We start from the raw sequence: 18,407 nt of genomic DNA on the forward strand, positions 1-18,407 counted from the left end.
AGGGGAAGAATGAAGCGGGGGAAATCGGAGGGGTAGACGAACCATGAGAGACGATGGACTCTGAAAAACAAACAGGGTTCTAGAGGGGAGGGGGGTGGGAGGATGGGTTAGCCTGGTGGTGGGTACTGAGGAGGGCACATTCTGCATGGAGCACTGGGTGTTATGCACAAACAATGAAACATGGAACACTACATCTAAAACTAATGATGTAATGTATGGGGATTAACATAAGAATAAAAAATAATAAAAAAATAAAAATTCCAAAAAAAAAAAAAAAGAGTCAACAAATGTCATCCCCTTCTAGAGGCCTTCCTTATTCACTGCTGAATACCTACAGCTCAGCCTGGCACAGAGCAAATGCTCAAAGAACATTTGTTGAATGGATGACTGAAGAATAAATACCTAGAAAGAGAAGAATAAGGGAGAAAATTAGAGGGCATAGGACAGAATCCTAAGGAACTCAAATGGCCAGTAAGAGGAAAAGATGACTGAGAAGGCGCAGTCAAAGACAGGTAGGAGGAAAATCAGGAGAACGTAGTCTGGGAGAAGTCTATGGAAAAGTGTCAAGAAGATAATGGCCAATCGTGTCAAATGCTGCTGAAAGGTTGTGGAAAGTAATGACTGAGAAGCCGTCATCAACTGTGACAATAAGGTTATTGATCATCTTAGTAAAAGCAATTTTAGTGTCGTGGTGGAAGTAGGTTGAATAGGGACTGCTAGTCAATATGTTGAACTAAGGTATGGCAGGAACCCCTATCCTTCCATAAAAACATAGAAATAGTGGGTAAAATATTACCTTAAGTCTGACAATACACACAAAGAAATCAAAAAGCACAAAAAGGGAAATTTCCTGGGGATAGAGACAAAGCAGCAATTTAAAGCCAAAGCAAAGTGTCACAGTTGGAACTAAATGGCCAGCAAGAGTATCAGAAATGGATGTACACCCTGGGGCTTAAGGTGAAGTTACAGTCCTGACACAGAGCCCTAAGCTTCCTATATAAGGTGAGGAGCCAGGATGTCCTGTCCAGTTGGTGATAAATCAAGACTCAAAGCCTAGGTTCGCAGAATATAAGCAGAGTGTTCATTCTGGGCCTAGAGGACAAGGAATTGGAATCCCACATTTTAATTTGTACTAAAAAGCTGGGAAATTAAAATTAAAAACTAACCTTCATCCAGTGTAATCCATAGTGTGCTGGCAGAGAAAGAACACGGAACTATAGAAATAGATAACTCTACTATCCAGGGCTCATGTTCGACTTCTACAGAAAACAGCTCTCATGCTAAAGGTGAGCCCACAGTCAAGTTTACAGAGCAAGAAGAGAAATAAACCACCGCAGGGAGGGTCAGCAGTGACAATAAGCCCAATAATCTACATCCCAGAAAAGTTGTATAATAAGGCAAAATAAAAGAGACTTTAACTTAAGTACCTTCCAAACATTCAGTAGGATAAAGGAAGGAATGGAATCCGTAAGGTATGAACAGCACGTTGTGAAAAGAATAGCAGGCATATTAGAAAAGATGAAACAGCAACTGTAAAAATTATATGTGTATATATACACATGTGTGTATGTATGTAAATGTATATAATTTTTAACACGCCATATATATTATCGTATAATACATAATATGGTATATGTATGTGTATCAATGAAATCTAACAAAATCAAACAATAGACTAAGCCCAGAGTGGGGATCAGTGAAGCACCCAGATTCTACACAGAAAGATAAAGAGAAGGAACTGGGGAAGAGAAGTAAGGACTCATGAGGAGAGAATGAAGTCTCACATGTATCTAACAGAAATTTCAGAAGAAGAATAGAGAGAGATTTAAGGAGAGGCAGTGGATGAAGAGTTGATGGTAAACTTCTAGAACTGAAAAAAATAGATGAACAACAGAAGGAGCACAACTGAAGAGGAATACAGTTGAGTAGGAATATTTTTAATGTTTTAAGTATATTTAAATACCAAACAAATACAAATTGTCCATCCCTAAAAGGGATATTGAAATCTATATAGAGGAATTACTAGGAATATATATATATATACATACACACATATGTATAATATAATTTATAATAAAATCAGAGTGAATGGTGAATGGAAATAAGGAAATGGGGTTGTTAGTAAAGACTTTCAAGAATCTTGGCTGTGAAGAGAAGGAAAGATTGAACAGGAGCTAAATGAGCGTGTCTGACGTATTAGTTTATGCTGCATGACACTCACATACACACACAGTCATAGAACCAATACTATAAAATGTCAGGGAACTTCTAAATTGAGGTGTTCTCCAAAGCTCTTCCCTCCTCGAAGCTACTCCAGCAGCCTGTTCTGTCATTTAAAATGTCACCATTAGAGGTACTCTTTTGTAGTATAATAGTGCCCCCCTAAAATCCCCATTAGAATGAGCCCACTGGGGGGAAGGAGGTAAGGTCATGAGGAGATATTCGTACTTAACCCAGCTCTGATGAGAGTGTCTGATCAACTAGCTGTTGTCTTGGAAAGCAGTGACCCGGGGATGGGATATAGGGAAGGACAATTTTAATGAAGAATTAGGACAGCCTAGATCCTAGAGTCTTAGCTGGAAGAGCAGGTTCCTGTGGGGCCTCATAAGGACGGTGGGCATCTGGGCTGAGGTGCTGGCTTTCAGAGGCCTGCCTGGAGTGTGCGTACAGAAACACACACACACACACTGTATTGGTTTGGTTATTTTTTTTTAATGTAGGTGACATAAATATTATATTAGTTTCTGGTATATGACATAGTGATTCAACAATTATATACATTATAAAATGCTTACCACGATAAGGGTAATTACCATCAGTCACCACATAAAGTTATTACAATATTATTGACTATATTCCCTGTGCTGTACTTTTCATCCCTGTGACCTATTTATTTTATAACTGGAAGCTTGTACCTCTTAATTCTCTTCGCCTATCCACCCATCCCCCTAACCCCCTCCCCTCTGGCAACTACCAGTTTGTTCTCTGTATTTATGAGTCTGTTTCTGTTGGTTCATTTATTTTGTATTTTAGATTTCACATATGAGTGAAATCATATGATATTTGTCTTCTCTGACTTATTTCACTCAGCATAATACCCTCTAGGTCCATCCATGTTGTCTCAAATGGCACTATTTCATTCTTTTTTATGGCTGAGTGATAATCCAGTGTGTGTGTGTGTGTGTGTGTGTGTGTGTGTGTGTGTGTATGATATCTTCTTTACCCATTCATCCATTGATGGATACTTGGGTTGCTTCCATATCTTGGCTATTGTATGTGATGCTGCAATGAACGTAGTGGTACATATATCTTTTCAAGTCAGTGTTTTTGTTTTCTTTGGTAAATACCCAGAAGTGGAATTACTTTATTGTATGGTATTTCTATTTTAAATTTTTTTAGGAACATCCATACTGTTTTCTTTAGTGGCTGCGCCAACTTACATTCCCACCAATAGTGCACGGGGGTTCCCTTTTCTCCACATCCTTGCCAACACTTGTTATTTCTTATCTTTTTGATACTAGCCCTTGTGACAGGAGTGAGGTGATGATATCTCACTGTGGTTTGGATTTGCATTTCCCTGATGACGAGTGATGCTGAGCATCTTTTCATGTGTCTGTTGGCCATCTGTACATCTTCTTTGGGTAAATGTCTATTCAGGTCCTCTGCCCATCTTTTAACTGGATATTTGTTTTGGTTTGGTTCTTCTTAAAGTGAAATAAGGCACTGTTATTTCCCTTAACAATTCTGTTAAGTATATATTTTTCAGACCAAAGGATACTAAGATTCAGACAGAGCAAGCAGCTGTGGGTATTTTAGTGGCAGGAAAAGGAATGTAGTAAGTAGAAAGATTTTCAAACATGTTTTCAGTGTATTCAAATACCAACCAAATCCTAGTTGTCCCTCTCCAATTGGAATTACTAGGATTATCTGGCTTGGACAGTCATTTTCCTATCATCTTTAATTCATTTATTAGCTTCAAATGTTATCACCATAATAAAATTATTTAATAACCACCCACATGCAAATCTCTGGTCTCCAAGCTCACCCCAGTCATTGCAGGAGGAGACTGCCTGCCTACTCTGGTGTGCATGCCAATTGAATTTTCATTTTGATTGGCGTCTTTCCAAAGGGATTACTTCTACTAAGCCCTCTGCTGATGGCAGTTGTAAATCGATACACTACTGTACACTTGAACATCACCAGTGACAATATGCACTGAGCACAATCAGTGGGAAAGGGAAGACAACTGGTTTACAAGCATGAAATAAACAACTCATGAATGTTCATCCGAATATCCACATAGCACATCTTATCTCTCCCAACCCCCAAAATGCTTCAGGGCCACACCAGTAATCAATATTTCCCAGAAAAGTAGGTTCCTGGAGAATGGTTACAATAGGAGATCCACTTGTTGCTGAGTGATTTAAAGTGGAGGGGCATAAAAATGTAAGGTTTTCTAGGTTCTCAGCTGAAGGGAAGTCATATGGCCCGCTAAGAATTTAGCATCAAGAGTCAGTTTAAGCCAAGTTTGAAGTCTGGCTTTACTCAATTTTATTCCCCAACTTTCTAGTTCTTCCTTGTCCTCCAAAATTCATCTTCAGTGAGATGGGTTTGGTGGTGGTGGTGGTTCTTTCTGAAGCTGATCCCAATTCCTGGCCCCCCAACCCACAGAGTTGGCTGTGCCTTTTTTTTTTTTTTTTTGAATGCACCACTCTTACAGTCCTTAATCACATTTGTGTTTTAGTTATTTTACTTACTTCTCTTTCTCCTCCACTTGCAGCCAGGGGCAGTCAAGGAGGGGGACAGTAGAGCAGTTTCAAGAACATGGGATATGAGGTCAGAATGCATGGATTTGAGTCCACTTAGCTCTATGACTTCCTACCTGAATGAACTAACCTCTCTTTGCTTCATCTTCTTCATCTGTAGAATGGGGATAAGTTCATAAGGTTGTTGTATTAAGTGAGTAAAGCAGGATAAAGTACTTAGTGCCGGGGATATAGGTAGTGCTCAATAAATAAAGTATAGCTCCTAAGTACCTTTGCATCCTTTAGGGTGTAACTCAGTACATGGCAAAGAGTTCTCAGTAAATTTTGAATGAATGAGTGAACAGTGTAGCCTCCAACAAACTCATTTGCTTCTCTTGCCTCACATCTCTTTGCTAAAATGAGATTGTTAATTGAGCATCAAGGTCCCTGTTACGAAATCAGGTTCTCAAATTGCTCGAGGTCTTCAGTGTTGGGGGGAGAAGTTACTTAACAATTTCAATCTGTTGATTATACTTATAGCTGTTTGTCAGAAGGGACAAGCCAGAACGATTCGGTCCGAGTGGATACCGGAGAAACCCTTGAGTTCAAAAGCATAGTGCTGGGCTTCAGACCATGCCACAGAATACACTGTGTGCAATATTTTTCTCTCATTTGGCTGAACTCAGGCTTCCCGTAGCTGAAAGCAGATGGCACGAAAAAGCTTATGGTGTGGAAAGCCAGTTTTCCGGGTATGAAAAGAACGGAGAGAGTTGGAGTGCTTAACTTCCTGCCTCTGCTAAGGAGTGATGCAGATAAAGTCCAAAGTGTCCTTTGGGCCTCCTCGCACTCCAAAACCCCAGATTACCTGACTTGGACCGGGTCCTGGTGTTAAAGGGCTCCCTGGGATGAGAAACCCAGAATGATATTAGGCAGTGATTTATAGTCATTTACTTTTAGTGAGAAAGGGAGCAATGTTTTCTTAAAATGTCACTCTAAGAAGTCATTGTTCAAAGTGTACCAACTAGGCTAATAACTGTGTACAGATCATATCTATTGTTTGTTTCAAAATTCACTTTTGTTCAAAAAAAAAAGGAAAACACATAACTGAATTGAAAGTCATCCTATATTCCATCTTCTTCCGTTACCCAAGCCAAGAGATAGCCATATCCAGGCACTACTGTTCAGGAACCCAAATTCCAGAGTCAGTCTCGCTAGACTTCACTTTACTCATCCGTAAAATGGCAATACCTACCTTACAGGTTGTTAGAAGGATTAAAGAAAATAGTGTAGCAGCACTGAAGTTGCTTGTCCAATCATAACCACAGCATTTATTGACTGTTCTCTCCATTCAAAACCCCAGTTTTGGCCAAAAAAAAAAAAAAAAATGAAAGCAAAGTGAGGAGTTTGAGACCGCCTAGGACATCTGCAGAGTTCTCAGATGAATCACGGACCTGTCCTTCGTCCCCTCCTTCAAATCTAGAGGATACCATTTCTTCCATGCTCAGCTGGGTTCCCTGCCCAAAGCCTGGTCGGCGTCTGAAAAGAAGAAATACGTTAGGACTGCTAATCCTGAAAGAGCACTGAAGTAGTTTCCCATTATCTCTCTGCCCCTTTAAAAAATGGCAAATTTTGGGGCACCTGGGTGGCTCAGTTGGTTAAGCGACTGCCTTCGGCTCAGGTCATGATCCTGGAGTCCCGGGATCGAGTCCCGCATCGGGCTCCCTGCTCGGCAGGGAGTCTGCTTCTCCCTCTGACCCTCCTCCCTCTCACGCTCTCTGTCTCTCATTCTCTCTCTCACAAATAAATAAAATCTTAAAAAAAATAAATAAAAAATAAAATAAATAAATAAATAAATAAATAATGGCAAATTTTGATAGGAAATTGGTGGAAAGAGCGCCACTGGCAAATAAGAAATCAATCCAGAGTTCCTTATGCTGGTTGCGAATCCCGCCCCCATATGCTAAGTAATACTGAACATTAGATCATTTGCAAACACTGCATTCCCTTCTTCAGATCTTGAGTTTAGGTCACCTTCCTCCAGAAATCCTATTTCCTGAAACAGCTTAGATCCAGAAAAATTACTGATTGTCTGCTTTTGCCTCAAATCCTCATACCATTTTTTCCCCTAACTTTTCATTTAGATTATTTAGTTCACTGGGCAAGAAATGAACCCAGTGTTACAGATATTTTGCCTCTGAGTCTTGCACATTTTTAGTCTGCCATAAATGTTTCATTATAGAAACACTTCATTTATGTTTGTTAGCCACCAGTCAGTTTGTAAAATAGCAACCGTTCCTTCAAAATCTTTGAATATTATTGAAGAAAACCGAATAGAATTCAGAGAAGCCGGGGCTTTTGTTGGCTCTGGATGCTCTGTGACCACTGAGGCAACTCATTTGGCTAAGAATGAATTTACCATTATCTGCAAAGTATTTCCTACCCCTTGGACAACAAACTTTACAAAATGATTGTGACTGCCTTGACCCACACGATCCAAGCTCACCCAGTATGATCTTCCAAAGACAAAGGCACTAACTATCTCATGCCCCCATCAGAGAGGACCTTGAACTTTCTCAATAATGGTGTTGCTGCCCCTTTTCCAGTGACCACTTCTTGGTTGCAGTTCACGTGTGTATTAATCGTAGTGTGGTCTGAATGACAGAATGAGAGCCTTGACAAGAATCAACCCACATACCCGCTGAGATAGATAACGTTTCTGTTGTATTCATAAAACTTCCATAGGAGAATCAGCATTCAATTATGTTTTTTAAAGATTGTATCTATTTATTTATTTGAGAGAGAGCATGCACACTCGAGCTGGAGGTGGGGAAGCAGAGAGTGGAGGAGAGGAACAAGCAGACTCCACTCAGAGCATGGATCCCTATTCCGGGCTCAATCCCACGACCCTGAGATCACAACCCAAGCAGAAATCAAGAGCCAGACACTCAACCCACTGAGCCACCCAGCCGTCCCTCAATTACGGTTTTTAACAGCCCTTACTGAAAAAAAGGTTTTCCTTGTACAAAACTTAAATCCCCACATACTGAAACTTAAGCTCATTTCCTTGTGTTCTGTTTTTATGATCAAGGGAGAAACCTCCACCCCAGCAATCCAATACTTCTCTCCAGGTTTTCTTGATTAAATGACCAAGTAGGTAATCAGAGGCCTTGAACTCTTGATGTTGCAGCTGCTATGGCTAATTAAATGGCAAAGAGCTGAATTCATAGATATGATTAATACCATCAGGATGCTCTATGGTTTTAATGTTCATAAATTATGACTGAACAATAAAATTTTTATATGGGTTATAGGATTTTTCTTAAAGATCAGAATTAATCAGTGTGTTCCCCATTGACTTTATTTGTTTGTTTATTTGCTTTTAAATATAAACCAGAGGTGGCTTTAGGAAACTCTATAACTGAAGTTGTTAGAGAACGATCCCAGAGAGAGGGCACAGTGAAGACCAAGCCACCATCCTAGTGCAATGCAAATCAGGAGAGCCAATCCATTTCTAGAAAATTGCTTCTGGAGACCTTTGTTTCTGAAGCATAATTCCCCCAAGTGATCTGACTAGGAGAGACTCTTTGCCAGCTAATAAATGTATCAGGTCCAGTAGTCACTCTTTCTGTCCCTGGAATTCCAGTGGGACATTGACAGGATTTCTTTAAATTGCATTTTTCTTCCTGCTTGTAGTTAAGTGGCAAGAGCCTTTGCTAATGGCTTTTCTCTAATCTCCTCATTTGTATTTCTATCCAGTCATTTCTCTGAGCTTTTGGACATAATTAGATGGACACGAAGGGTTGGTACTTGCTGCCCGGTCTCTTAAATACCTCCTCTGCTGCCCTACTCGGTTAATGGTGAGATCCCCGTGTTGCTTGACCTTGGTGCACTTGAACCTGTCTCCCTTTCCTCCCTTTGAGCTCATCATCAGTCCTTGACCTGGTAACTGGTCATTGAGAGGTTCTGAGGGACCGCTGAAGTGAAGATGGAGAGATAACTGGCAAGTGGCTCCAATTATGTTTATCTTCACGAAGGATGGGTGTTTGAAAGCTCTCATTTTCAGAGTTTCAGACAGCCAACTCTTTCCTGCTCAGGAGGTACTGAGACTGCTCCTGATTAGGCTGCCTGAATTCTCTCATTTCTACTCATCACAGTCACATCTGTTTGGGTTTCTGTCTCTCTCCTGGAGATGCCTCTTGAGAGCAGATCCCCTCAGCTTCTTTACAGCTCATCTGAGGCCTGCCAAAAGAGATTGGCAGAAAACGATCAGCATTCTATGCTCTGATAACTCACATAACTCTCCCTGAAAAGAACGCTAAAACCTGGTTCTTAAGTGAACCCGTGAGGAATGGAGCCAAAGAGACTTGTGGTATTTTTCTTTGGAATCCAATTTAGAGTTTATATTCTGGTATGGTGAGAAGGGAAAGCAGGGGGTGGGGGGGAGTATGAGAAGGGAAAGAATAAGAGGTAGCAGGGACAGGGGCATATACCAAAAAATCATAGGCTCCAGAGGCAGAAGGACTTTAAGGAACATCTCATCCAGAGATTTTCAAACGTTTTGGTTTTAGCAGTGGAATCTTTCTCATTATTTTTCTTCATAAGAAATCATACAGGGGTGCCTGGGTGGCTCAGCCGGTTGGGCGTCCGACTCTTGATTTCGGCTCAGGTCACGATCTCAGGGTCCTGAGATGGAGCCCTGAATGAATCCTTGGGCTCCGCGATTAGCTGGGAGTCTGCTTGAGATTCTCTTCCTCTCCCTCTGCCCCTCCCCCAGCCTGTGTGCGCTCTCTCTCTCTCTCTCTCTAATAAATGACTAGATCTTTAAAAAAAAAAAAAAATCATACAGTGAGCCCCGGTATATAAAATAGATGAATGCAGAGGTGCTATCGTTGAAACATGGGTGAAGGAACTTACATCCCCTCCAACTACTCTTAGGGCTCTGCAGAATACAATTTGAAAGCCATTAAGATTGTCTAAAGGATGACTTTAAGGATGGGAAAACTGTAGCGCCAACCAAGGTCGCACGGCTGACTAGCGGCAGAGACAGGATTAGACCAAGCCTCCTGTCACCCAGGTTAGAACTCTGTGTGAGTGGAGCCCGAGAAAGGAGCTAAGGGTGCTTTCCTCCCGAACATGATCAAGGAGAGAGCTTGGTGGACAGTGCACTGGGAAGAGGACGTCCGGGAGGAGTAAAGGTGAGTGGACCCACCCAGCGCAGAGCAATTGGGAGCCCTGGGGTTAAGCAGGGTACAGTGTAAACGGGTAGGAACAAAGCAAGACAGGAGAAAAAGGCACTGTGGAAATAAGTGTCAAAGGAAAGTTCTTCACTATCCCACTCAGATTCCATACTACTGGTGGGGTGGCAGTCAGACAGAAAGGAAAGGCAAAATATGCTTCTCTAGGGTGGGCTCTGGTTCTTTCTTTCCTTCTGCCTTCCTGGGTTTGGGCCCAGTTCTCCTTTGAGAATTTGAGACTTAAATTCACTCTTCTCGGGAGTTGAGAAGCACCTGTGAAATACATATGGGAATCAGGAAACGAGGAGAAATATCCGCGTAATTAATGGTTAAGCCAATTGCATAGTATGTTTTGGACCCAAAGTCAAAATGGCTTTCCTTCCCCTTTCCCCTGAATGATTCCCCCTCTAGTCACAGGCCTCTGTGGGTTCTATTAAGGGAGGAGACAGGAGAATTCTTGTGGTCTATAGGCAGACAGGTCACAGAGGGTTAGAGGCCCAGGTGCTCAGTGGAAGGTAAAAGCACACTGAGAGGGAGTAGGAACCTCTTAAGGTCCATTCCACACCCCAAATATTTGGCCCTGCTCAGATCTTCTTCTGAGGCCTCTTTTGGTGAGATTATTTCCCTTCATGGTAACTAGAATTTGAACCCCTTACATTCTGAGCCAGGAAACATCCTCCTTCCCTTAAGAAGCAATGTAAACCAGTGGCTCGTCAATTATTTTCATCAAACTGTTGATGGAGCACAAACTATGTAACAGGAACTGTGCCAGGAGATGGGAATAGAGTGGTGACCAAGACGCAGTCCCGATTTTCAAGGCATTCGAGGTCCAGGGGGAGCCAACCAGGGTTTTTCCCTCATGAATTAATGTCCAAAGAAGTAGTTACTTGAATTGACTTGAGGTGCTGAAACTCTCTTCCACCCGGGCCTCCGTGAGCTTTTGGGAAAGCCCAAAACACAGAGGAGTCGACTAACCTGCAGGGAATTTCAGACCATTAGGCAGGACTCTCCTGTAACCCTCCACCTCGGTCCCTGTAACCTTCACCCCAGCCTGTCTTTGCAGACCCCTATCAGCACTTCTGCTAGGGCCACAGACATTTCAAGACTGGGGACAAGTGGAAAGGAGGTGGCAGTAACCTCCCCTGTGGAGCAGGGAAATCTACAGCAGGGTCAGGTGATACAGCTCTGATGGGCCAAGAAGCCTGACAGTTTCCCAGTTGGGAGCTCAGGCAAGAAAAGAAGGACTGGGGTCTCGGCATTTGGTTTTGTTTGCATCAATAGCAATTCGGAAAAGATCTGGAAAGGGGGGAGGGAGAGGTCCAGTAAAGAGTGTAGTGGCAGCTCCAAGACAGCAGCCCTACTCTTGGCAGCTTCCTTTCTGGCGTTAGAAATCAAGTAAAATAGTAAAAGAGTAGTGTCCGTTTGAAGATGGGGATGTGGATGGATCATTCTCTTTGTTGCATTCCTGACCTTGAAACTCCTCTTTCTTCTCCAGATTAAAATATAGAACAGGGAAAGGACAGAACCTGTGAATAGAGAGAGTCGAGCAAAAAGCCAGACTTGATTCCTGAATTGGAGCGAGAGAGGCTGCTAGATCTGGAGGAGCAGGAAAAAGAAAGAAAGAAAGAAGTTAGGAGCTTGGAGATGGGCCAGGGCTTCAGTAACGCGGCTCGGCGCTGCATTTCCCAAATACTGCTTTCTGTACACCACCCAAGCTCTCCGCTTGGATCCCAAACCCAAACCAAGGATTTGGGGCAAGAGGAAAAGCGGGGTTCGGACCGCACATATTGGCCTGTAATGAAAAGTCAGCAAAAACCACTGGGGGGCAGCGTGGTGTGCGGGCGCAGCTCTGCAGTGCCCCTGCCGCCGCCGCCGCGAGGGCTGAACCCGTCTGCGAGCCGTGGCCTCTTTCCCGAAGGGCTACAAGTGTCGCCATGCGAAATGCCTGGCGGGGGGTGTGTGTTTGGGGGAGGGGGCTGGTGTGAGTCGCCGACTGGGGCAGGGGCCTGGCGAACTTCCCAGGGGCGCCAGCCCCGGGCAGTGCAGCCCGCTAGGAGTCCAACACTAACAAACAGCCCCCCCGCCCCCCCCCCCCCACCCCCCCCTCCAGGCAACCCCCGGCTCCTCCGGCCCAACTACCTCCTCCCGGGGCCCCTCCATCCCTGCCTCCTCCCGAAGCTCCGTTCTGGAAGAGGAGGGCAGGAAGCTTCGGGCGGTGGGGCAGCGCCGGAGCCCCTTCAGGTGTGAGCCGGCGCGGCCCGCCGGGGCCTCCGGGGGGCGGGGCGGCCGGGAGCCAGCGGGCTGGGCTCCGGGAGGGAGGGGCCGCCGGGGGAGGGGGGCCTCGGGGAGGCCGCGGCGCTCTTCCGGAGGGTGCCTGCGGCGACTGGATTCCTATGCAGAGACTGTGCCGCGCCCAGAGCAGCCGCCGCCGCCGCCGCCGCTGCCGCCGCCGCCGCCACCGCCAAGATGCGAGGCCGTTACCTGTTTGATCCCCGTCGGCCAGCTGGCACGGGCCAACTTTTCCTGATCATCAGGCCCCGAAGTTGCAAGGACTAGTCGGAGGCTCGGAGGGGCCAGGGCGAGGGCGCGCTCCCCACCCCACCCCCCCGCGCGCTTCCTCCTTCCCCCCCTCCCCTCCCGCCGCCCGCGCTCGCGGCCTCTCTCCCGCCCGCGCCGCTCCCTCCGCCCGCCTCCTTGCTCCGGCCCCCTCCGCGCGGCACAGGGCGGGGGGTGCCGCGAAACTCCGACCCGAGCCACTTGGACTCGCACAGTGTCCTCGGGGCGCAGGGGCCGAGCGCACGCAGCCGCGCCGCGCTGCCTCCGCCGCCAGTCTCGCCGCGATCCCGGCCCGGGGCTGTGGCGTCGGCTCGGACCCAGGCAGCCCGCAGCCCGCGCGGGAGCCGGACCACCGCCCGAGGAGCCCGGACGGCATGCTGAGCCCCCTCCTCGGCTGACGGCCGAGCGCGGAGAAGCCCGGGCGAGCGCCGGCTAGGGAGACGAGGGCGGCCGCGGCGCGAGACCGAGCGGACGCGCCGCGGAGGAGCGGGAGGCGGAGGCGAAGGCGAAGCCGGAGAGGGGCCGCCAAAGAAGTGGTGGTGGTGGGCGTCGTGGCCATGGCGGCGGCTATCGCCAGCTCGCTGATCCGTCAGAAGAGACAAGCCCGCGAGCGCGAGAAATCCAACGCCTGCAAGTGTGTCAGCAGCCCCAGCAAAGGCAAGACCAGCTGCGACAAAAACAAGTTAAACGTCTTTTCCCGGGTCAAACTCTTCGGCTCCAAGAAGAGGCGCAGAAGGAGACCAGGTTGGAAGGGGCGCTTGGCCGGCTTTGGGTCCCCCCCCCCATACTTTACGAGTGTGGAGGGGGCTGGAGGGCGTGTGTGTAAGCGTAGGTGAGTTTGTCGGGGGCCCATCTGGTGCGGATGTGGCCACCTAGCCGGGGTGCGTGCGTGGGAAGCGATTGCTTTCTCGCCGCGTTCGTAACGGTAACTGGCTTGCTGCATTGCAACTGCCGTGGGACAGGCGCAGAGCCGGGGGGCCAGACCCGGCCCGGGAGGGGGGCGCCCTCAGCTTCAGACGTGCCACATGTGTGCACGCCCGGGGGCTCTGGCACGCGTGACCCAGACGTGGCCGCCGTGTGTGTGTGTGTGTGTGTGTGTGTGTGTGTGTGTGTGTGTGGCGTGGAAATTGCAGGCGCCGAGCTGGGCAGACACCGCTGCCCGCCCTAACGAACCCGGGAAACCCTCCTTTGCCTTTACCCCTGCAACTCTCACCCTTCCCCTGATCGAGTTTCCACCCCCCCAAGGGCCTTGGGCTTCGGCTCTCTAGGCATTCTGTTTCTTTGATCACTTTTAAGCTTATCGGGACAGACTTGACTTGTGGTGCACCCTTGAAATATTTGCTGCGGGGGGGAGTGGATTCCTAGAACCTTGTAGCCAAGAGCTTAGTAATCTGGTTAGACTGGTGAAACTGGTTACTTGCTACTAAAATGCTGGATTGGAGAGAGAATTTAAACTCATGGCCAGATTGTAGGTCCTTTGGAACCTATTCCGTGAGAAGAGTAGCGCGCTATTCCCGTGCCAGGGGAAATTTCACACAGCTCTAGGTGTCAGGTTGCGTCAAGGTAGAGCTTCAGGCGAACATGCAGCCTATTTGGCCGTTCTTCATCAGATGAATCCTTTACGCTCTTTTCTTACTTTTAACTAGATAAATGGTACAGAATTTCAGACTTATTCATCAATTTGTTCTTTCTCTGTGTATGTGTTCCACACACTATGGAATGGAAACGCAGACATCCATTTCCTGCTTGCTCGAAGTTTTCAAGGCATTTGCTGTGCATTGGGCTTGTTTTAAAAAGGCTGAAGCGGTTGCAAAGCATGATTATGTGGCCTGAATAATCACATACATATGATTTCGGTGCAGGTGTCTGTAGTCAGTAAAAGCAAATTTTGGATAACATGGCTGTTATTGGTAAATTAGGTACTTTATTAAATCTGTGGTGATTCATAATTGGAAAATCATTGTAATTGAGAACCCATGTTTTAGATAATCATATTTCTGATACTAAATTTGAAAATAAGTATAAACTAATTTTCTTTTCCTCCGCACCAACAAAAACCCCGCTCTTTTTGCACCCCTTTTTCCCTGAGGATAATTAACACGATAGGGTATGGTAATGGTTGGGGTTTTTTTTTCTCCTCTTCCCCCCTTTTTTTTTTGTATCACAGCTCAGTTTTCCAAATACAAGTCCTTTGACGGGGTTCCAGACTATTTATGCATTTTCAACACTCTCAGAGTAGAGGGGACTATTTATTCAAAGAGTGATAATTCTGAGAGAAGTCTTTGTTAGTGTGTTTTTGGTCCCTGGTTGGCAAACCACTCTAAATTATCTTCGTATTTCTCCTTCTCCTTCCACATGAGAAGTGGCACATCGTTAAAAGGCAGAATATGCCATTTGCCAACCTGTTCCGAATGCTCAGTGAAATAGAGTACCACTCTGTAAGCCAGGGGACCCGCTATCAGAAACTAGCTGCCATCAGAAGCTTTAGGGCTTTCCCAGTGTTACGAGGTAGAAATCAAAGGTTTCTTCAGTTTGGAGATGTCCTCTGAAACTTGGGAGTTTGTTTGCCTGTTTCCTTTCAGAGGACTCTTTAAAGTTGTAGTGTGACCTTTTACACTAAAGTTTGTAAATGAAATTAGAATTTGGAATTCTGAGTCTTTTCAACTATGTACGCTCAACTTACCGACTGATCCAAGTCCTCATTCTCTTTGCAGAGCCTCAGCTTAAGGGCATAGTTACCAAACTATACAGCCGACAAGGTTACCACTTGCAGCTACAGGCAGATGGAACCATTGATGGCACAAAAGACGAGGACAGCACTTACAGTAAGTGACTGCAGAATAAATAGTATCTCCCAGCATGTTGTTGACATTGTGTGTTTTCTTTGTTATTATTATTATTTTTTTTAATTAACAACCCTTGCGAAATTCTGACCCGAACGCAAAAAATACAGTCAACACTTCCATCCTGTTGATGCAGGTTAACCTCAAGGAAGTTGAACGTGAAAATATGTAAAATAGTGAACTATAGCAAATAATGTTGACACCATCTGAAGAACCATCCAAATGTCATCTCCATGGTAATCTGGATAGATTTATGGCTGTCCTTTGGATTTTATTACTTTTTTCCCACAGAAAATTTACTCACCCACACACTAATCCTGAAATAGCACGTTATCTCTACTCTTAAGAACCGGTCTCATCCCAAGAGAGAGGAGTGGTTTCGTGTCATGAGAATTCATCATTACAAGCTTTCACTTCTGCTCCCCCCGCTCCACACACACTGATAACTCTGAGACTAATTGAGATTTTAACAATTGAGATACCTCCACAGGTGGGTGAAGGGATTTCTTTTAGTGCTTTATTTATTTATTTATTTATTTACCATGGTTTAAGTAAAGACCAAGTTGGGACCATAATGGTGAACTTAAAAAAGGAAACACATCAAAAATAAAGTCAATTTTATTTCTAATTATTGAAGTTATGTAATTATAAGATGTTACATAACCTTTTTATCACGTATGCTTTTATTTATCTGAAGTCATAGAAACAAACTCACAAATAGTGAAGCCCTCTCTTCCCTAATAATTGGTGTTTTCTTGCCATTGGCAGATTTCTGCAGACCCATTCACTGTTCCATGAGGCTGAAACACCTAGTTCTCACAATTCATTCTCTATTTTCCCTAATTTATATTGCATCTTCCTCAGACTTCGATAATTTCCCAGAAACATCCCCTTCGTCCGCTAAGAAAACAGCCAAGGAAAGCCGATCAGAAGGCTAGCAGCCTTTTTAGAGATGGTCAGCTGTAGACAGCGAAGCCATAGACAGGGGTCCCAGTGTTAAGTGTCAAAAGTTTCTCACCTTTTAATAATGCTTCCTGGGCTGATGGCCAAGCTATGACCTCAAGAGGAAGTCACCTTTAATTACCCTTGAAGAAAGCCCTGGTGGTACCTAGGATGAAAAACATCCATACTGAATGATTCTTCGCTGTTTTGCAAAATGCTGTGTTCCTGTTGTGATATTCAAGTTCTACAGTGAATACCCTAGGTGTTGTTTTGTGCATACTCTTCTATTTGAAAGAAAATTAGTCAAGTGTAACTAGAGGGTTTTACTGTAATCGTATAACAGACATTAGTACATAATGATCAGCAATAAAACATTCTGATAAATTATATGTACAAATCAGTGTCTAGGGAAGCAATTGGGGGGGTTGGGAGCTGGTCTGTTTTTCGAAGTGCCTCAGCAAAATGGATCCATTGGGCATTATTGAAAGGAAGTTTATGATTAGCTGCTCATGAGCCCCACCCAGTCAACTTTCCCCTATTTTTAACATCTTCTCTACATTAAAATCAGAGAAAAAATTATTTTGGGTCTAGTGTTCACATGTGTTTCCTGAAAAGGAAAAACTTTTTAAAAGTTAGTGCATTGGTTCTGTTTTGTAAACAGCAATATGCCAAATGTATCAAGATCACAGGGTATGCAGTCATTTTAAGGTACACACACACACACACACACACACACACAGGCACAGCACACAAATACACATATATAAATCAAGACTCTTGTTTCCTACAGGGGAGCTTTAAATCATGTAGTAGGTTTTACTCTTCAGTTCCTACATATTCATAGCTTCTGCCTTTGGTTGTCTTATACCTCTGACTGATATGAATGGCATTTCTGTGTACTAATGATATTGTAAGACCTTGAAAGAGCGCAGCCTGATAACCAGAATCTGTGTTTAGGCAGAATGAAATAATAAGAGGTAAGTCAACGGTGGTAAGTATTACCACAACATGAAGCATTTGAATGAAAAGTACCTCAAAAGAAATAGCAAGCCTGTGGGGCTTGACTTTACCCCAGATGCCAAATGTGACCAGAGGCCAGGGGACTAGCTAATCTTCCCAACTGAGGGTATTGTAGGACATAAGTCGGCATGAAACAATGTTTCATGACTAAAATGATTATTAAAATGATCATCGGGGCGCCTGGGTGGCTCAGTCGTTAAGCGTCTGCCTTCGGCTCAGGTCATGATCCCAGGGTCCTGCGATCGAGCCCCACATTGGGCTCCCTGCTCTGCAGGAAGCCTGCTTCTCCCTCTCCCACTCCCCCTGCTTGTGTTCCCTCTCTCGCTGTCTCTCTCTGTCAAATAAATAAAATCTTGAAAAGGAATTAAAATACTTTAAAAAAAAGAAAATGATCATCATTACAATGGAAGTCTAGCCATGTAAATTTATTCTTTTTTTTCCTCTAAAGCCAAGCAATTTTCTTGGCATTCATTCATTCTTTTAAATGAGTAGAACAAGAATACAAGTTGTTTTTTCTTCAACTGTAACTCTTTCATTTATATAGTATTTCCTTAACACGTATTCCTGATACTGTGTTTTTATGAATTTTTAGTACCTCTCATCATTTTTTTTCATTTAGTTCAAATTGATTTGACAATATTTTAATTCTGATGTGGTAAGCGCAATCATGATAAAACAAATTCATTCACATTTACCCAGGTAGATCTGTTCCTAAAAACATATATTTGATATTATGCATTTAAGCTGACCTTTGATAGATTTATTACAATGGTAGATGTCCGTTCAATAAAATCTCATCATGAGCAAATCAGCCATTGTAAATTATGTATTTCCCCCTGAAAAGGAAAAGATGATAGACATTTCGTGGCAGCAGTTTTATTATAATCTTGGGTGCAATGAGGGCTATGTTAAAAGAATAGGCAACTTTCCCTTCAAATCTCCAGCAGTGTTACTAGTTCAGTGTGTCCGGTCTCCCCAGTCTGCAGTAAGATATACTTCTATTAATTGGTCCCTTTGAGAAATTGACCTTAGCCCAACTAATGAAGAAGGATGACCTCAGTGTCATA

The 18,407-nt window shown here is 44.5% G+C and overlaps 1 protein-coding gene across 2 annotated transcripts in view; it reads left to right on the top strand.

Moving 5' to 3' along the window:
* Positions 1-8,531: 8,531 nt before the first annotated feature.
* Positions 8,532-18,407, top strand: part of FGF13 (fibroblast growth factor 13) — a 71,736-nt gene continuing 61,860 nt past the window's right edge. The window contains exons 1-2 of one of the 2 annotated variants that reach the window (XM_044911591.1): positions 8,532-8,544; positions 15,250-15,360. In XM_044911591.1, coding sequence (XP_044767526.1) covers positions 8,532-8,544; positions 15,250-15,360 — 124 coding nt within the window. Of the gene's footprint in view, positions 8,545-13,074; positions 13,280-15,249; positions 15,361-18,407 lie in introns of those variants that run through there. The other variant, XM_044911590.1, reaches the window with a different exon arrangement.

This window comes from Neomonachus schauinslandi, chromosome X (assembly GCF_002201575.2).
Source record: "Neomonachus schauinslandi chromosome X, ASM220157v2, whole genome shotgun sequence".
NCBI lineage: Eukaryota > Metazoa > Chordata > Mammalia > Carnivora > Phocidae > Neomonachus > Neomonachus schauinslandi.